At 35.8% G+C, this 4,947-nt stretch overlaps 1 protein-coding gene across 1 annotated transcript; it reads left to right on the plus strand.

The window, feature by feature from the left end:
- The first annotated feature begins 783 nt into the window (after positions 1-783).
- LOC141486890 (uncharacterized) lies at positions 784-2,866 on the plus strand. Its single transcript, XM_074185493.1, has 3 exons — positions 784-1,032; positions 1,211-1,398; positions 1,501-2,866. The coding sequence occupies exons 1-3, from the start codon at positions 944-946 to the stop codon at positions 1,785-1,787; spliced, it is 564 nt and encodes a 187-aa protein (XP_074041594.1). The 5' UTR covers positions 784-943; the 3' UTR covers positions 1,788-2,866.
- Positions 2,867-4,947: the final 2,081 nt, after the last annotated feature.

Below are 4,947 nucleotides of genomic sequence, written 5' to 3' on the forward strand. Positions count from 1 at the left end.
ACCTGGATTGTCATTGTTTTGATCATTACCTGAAAATAACTCATTCAAAAAAATATTCCATGCTTGTGAAGTGGAAAATTTCTTACCGTCCAATTTTGTTGGAAACTTTAAGGGCACAGCAGTGGTAAGTAAATGTTTTCCAGAGGAAGTGAAGGATTCATCGTCAAAATGTTTTCTACAAACTCGTATTCTAATGTAGGCTTGCTCAGGTGTTAAGTTAGCATATTTGTGGTCTCCAACAAAACCAAATGCTTTTTTCCACTGCTGACACCTGCGAAATATAGTTTGAACATTAGTTATAAATGTATTTGATGAATTTATTACCTTGTGGCATCTTTGGGGAATCGAAAAAATGAAATATTTTCACGTAAACTATCACAAGATTCCACACTGCAAAAGGTACGGTGAGAAGTCATCACAACAATAAAAAATGTTCAAATAACTACGAGAATAAAAGTTCCAATAAAATGTTTATTTTACGCACTAAGTATAACTGGCCGGAACGATGCGAACTGTTCAATCGGAGACACTCTGTTAAACTGGCTCCCCCGTCAGACGGGCACTGACGACCGACCGGCCAGGCAAGGGACGCGCGAGGACGGAGGGTGATGATTTGGGTCGCTGCTGAGAGTGAGCGGACTTATTAGAATATCTATGGACGATGACCTCGCGACTCGCGTCAAAGACTACAGAATACTATAAGACGTGTCACTCGCTCATTTTTCGACATCTGAGAAATCTCGCCGCCCGCTAGCGACAGCGGGTAATTACATTACCAGCCGAGGTAGTACAGTGTGTCGCTTGAAGTTACCAGTTCTCGTCGCACACGAGATATAAAGGTTGTCCGTATTGTTTGGTATTGTCAAAGACTACAGAATCGGTAAACTTTGGTATTGTGATTGTGTTGTGTTCGTTCGGAGTTCGAAATATTTATTTTGTGAAAATGTCGACGTATTGCTCAGTGGATGGTTGTCTGAGTACGGTGGGGAGCCCAGGTATTTCGTTTTTCCGCTGCCCAAAGTACAGTGAAAGGTATGCATTCAATATATTCACCATTAATTTTTATTTTACCTATCTATACCTTTTATGGTTTTGTTGTATAAAATTATTCATATCGAAATATACCGCTGGCATTTGCCAATCCAAACTCATTTCAATCTTTTTTCAAAATGTTCAGTTTATCGATTGATATACTTGAATTTTTTTTTAGGTGTCAACGTTGGAAAAATGTATTAGGCTTCATTGGGAATCATAGATATGCTAATCTTACCCCAGAGCAGAGTCACAATAGAATTAAAATTTGCAGCTTACATTTTAGAGCCGATGATATTGTGAATTCTCGTATTCATAGCTATGCTGTTCCTTCATTGCGTCTGCCTCAAGATGGTTCTCAGAAAGGTTGGTTCAGTGAAGTTTATAGATTCAAATGATGAAAAAATCTTATTCCACTTTTTAACATATGAAATTTACAATATCAATTTTGTTGTTTAAACCTTCCAGATGATGATGACATTGCCGGTACTAGCAAGGATTTTATTTACATTGATGCTCAGGTTCAAACGGATCAATTAGGATCACGAGGTGAAATATCTTTTCGTTATATTATATACTTACCTGATCTATTTTTATATGCTTCGGAAACAAAAACGATGACAAGAAAACAATTATTGAAAGTACGTACATCTTTCTTTTCGATGAATGCAGCCAAACATTTGCTAAACTCTCTTCGGGAACTCCAAGAAAAGTGGCATTACGAAAAAAAATTGTATCACTTGAGAAAACAGTAGCTTCAACATCGAAAAGAGCACTGGACGAAACCGGAATTACTCTGGATGATGTTTTCAAGTTTCTGGATCGAAAATATCCTGAGCAATATTGTAAGCTCTTGAAAGCACAGCTTTCTTTGATAAATAAAGCACCAAAAGGGTCCAGGTATAGTGACGAATTCAAACAGTTTGCATTGACTGTTTATTTTCTTGGTCCGAAAGCGTACAAAAAATTTTCAACAATTTGTAGATTACCGTCAAAAAGTACACTTCATCGTTTCACGAAAAATTGGATTGTTGAACCAGGCTTCAACGATTTTATTTTTCGTGTTATTGAATTCAGGATTGGGCTCATGAAGGAGAAAGAAAGAGATTGTATTTTATGCCTAGACGAAATATCTTTGAAATCTCATCTTTATTATGATATTTCCAGAGACAAAATAGTAGGTTTCCAAACGAGTTTGAATGGGACCTCTACTGACATAGCAAGTAGTGCTCTAACAGTAATGGTCAGAGGTTTGGCAAGCAATTGGAAAATATCACTTGCATACTTTTTCTATAAGACATCAGCAACTTCTGATAATTTGAAAGATATTTTGTTCAAAACGGTACGAAGATGCAAAAGTATAGGCCTAAATGTCATGGGGGTGGTTTCCGATCAGGGTTCAAATTTTCAGAAGTTGGTGAAAACTTTGAATGTTACAGACGAAAATCCCATATTTCTGATAGACGATCATAAACTTGTATATTTGTTTGATATCCCGCACTTACTGAAGTCGACACGAAACAATTTGTTTTCCTATCAGTTTTTACTTCAGGGTGGAGAAACAAGAAAACATTACATAGAAACAATGTATAATTATGATAGAACTAAACAATATAAATTGGCTCCTAAACTTAATAATGACCACATTTATCCAAATAATTTTCAAAAAATGAAAGTCAAGTTGGCTTCCCAAGTTTTGAGTCACTCTGTAGCCGTGGCTATGCACACATACATTGACTTCAATATTTTGTCCAAGGAAGCATTAGTTACTGCTGATTTCATTAAAAAAATGAATGATCTTTTTGATTTATTGAATTTGAGCAATTTTGAGAAATATCAGGCTTTTATGGGAACGGAAATGCAGATGAAATGTCTTCAAGAAGCCTATGTCATGTTTCAAAATCTCCAAGTAAAAAAACACGATGGCAAAAATGTCACGAAACAATTGAAATTCATTTTTGGGTGGAAGTTGACTTTGAAAGCAGTTTTTGCCTTGTGGGAGATGTTGAAAGAACGCGATTATAAATATTTGTTCACGCGTAATTTGAATCAAGATTGTTTGGAGAATTTTTTTGGACAGATCAGAAATTGTTCCGGTAACGCAAAGAATCCAACACCCATACAGTTTTGTAGAGCTTTCAAAAAAATATTTGCTTTGAAATATTTTGATTCTAGTGAAGGTGCTAATTGTATGGATGATGTTAATGACGTTTTGTTAAGTTTGACGCCAGAATTAACTGAACAATGTCGATACATCCTTGCTAGACCCGACATTCCAAACTATGCTCCTCTGAAAGTTTTCACTCGAGATTATAAGAACCTTAAAAGTCCCGAAGGAAACGCTCTTGTCTATGTCACAGGATACCTCATGAAAAAATGTCTCATGCAACATTCGTGTGACATTTGCATACATTTTAGCAAATCCTCAGAAAACCTTCTTGATCAAGATGTAATTTTCTGTAAGCTAAAGGCTTACAGTACCGACAAATCATCGTTTGGTGGATTAACCGTACCATCAAGAGATATTGTTGACCATGTAATAGAGATGGAAAACATATTCATTGAAAATTTTGATAAAATCGGCAGTGAGAAGGGAATTGGACAGTATTTGAAAACAAAATATTCGAAAATTCTTTTCTCACATCCATGTCAAAAATTCCCCTTCGATTATTATATATCTTTATATACAAGAGTTCGGATATACTTTACTTTAAAATTCATGAACCAGGACATGAAGATTGTTAGGAAACATAAATCATGCAATGTAAAATTGAATATTTTAAATCATTTATAAACATATAACATTATATAATTGTATTATTTTTGTTAACAAAACATGTTTTCCTGAACGTGTTTATCATTTCATCAGTAAATCACTCTGATCTGTTTCTTAGATCATTTATTCATGAGTTTATCTATCATGTTTCTAGAAGTTGATCGACAAACAACTACTTTCGTATCTTTGTTTATTGTCTGATACAACCGAGCAAGCGAAGTTTCAACTTCGGAACGTCCCCTGTAGATATCGCGAATAGGAACTGCCCTCGTATAACTGTCATGCGGCCGGCGGCTTCCGGACATCGTTTGTCGGCGATATGATTTATGGAAATCGCAAAAAATGCAATCCTGAGCCGTACCGACAAACGAATTCCTTGGAGTGAACCAACTTATAGTATTCGGTAAACTTTGCTCGCGTTCTCTAACTATTCACAAATATCCGTATATTCTTTTGTTCTCTAAATTTATATGGTTTTTGTGTATTATTAAATTCGAGTGTTATTCGTAAATATACTCGTGCTTTCTAACGTAACCTATCCATTACAAAGCGTTTCCATCGTAATCGTGAACATGAAGCGAGGATCAAAAATTACATCATTTTTTAAGAATCTGAAAACTGACAATGAGGCAACAACAGCCAAGTTATTTTATTACTTTATTGATGAACATTAATATAATATTGACATATTTTTTAAACTATTTTTAGGTAATTTTTTTATCATCTTGAGGTCAAATTTTTGCATGTTGACAAATCTGCAGTAACTCTACGCGCTCAATTGTCGTATTTATTTCTTTTTTTTGAATGTGACACATAAGGAACCGGAACCAACGCCATCAACCTCTTCCTCTGGCAGTGCACACTCATCTGTATGGCATTCAGGAAATGATATTGGAATTCATCTAGAGAAGACACCGGACGATTTCACAAAGGCCGCTCTGCTAAGAGACCACTGGAAACCTGCACAGGATTATGATTACCCGTACCCGTATTCCACTACTTCGAAAGGGGTAAAGAGGTACCTTTCAAAAGTGCATTTAGACAAACACAGATCTTGGCTCGTTCTTTCACCGTCAAAAAAGGGGCTCTTCTGTAAATTATGCGCTCTTTTTGCAGTGGGCAACGTACGGCACAATAAG

The sequence above is a fragment of the Leptinotarsa decemlineata genome, unplaced genomic scaffold (genome assembly GCF_025532065.1).
Source record: "Leptinotarsa decemlineata unplaced genomic scaffold, Ldec_3_MD MMD2_tig00026375_RagTag_RagTag, whole genome shotgun sequence".
Classification (NCBI taxonomy): domain Eukaryota; kingdom Metazoa; phylum Arthropoda; class Insecta; order Coleoptera; family Chrysomelidae; genus Leptinotarsa; species Leptinotarsa decemlineata.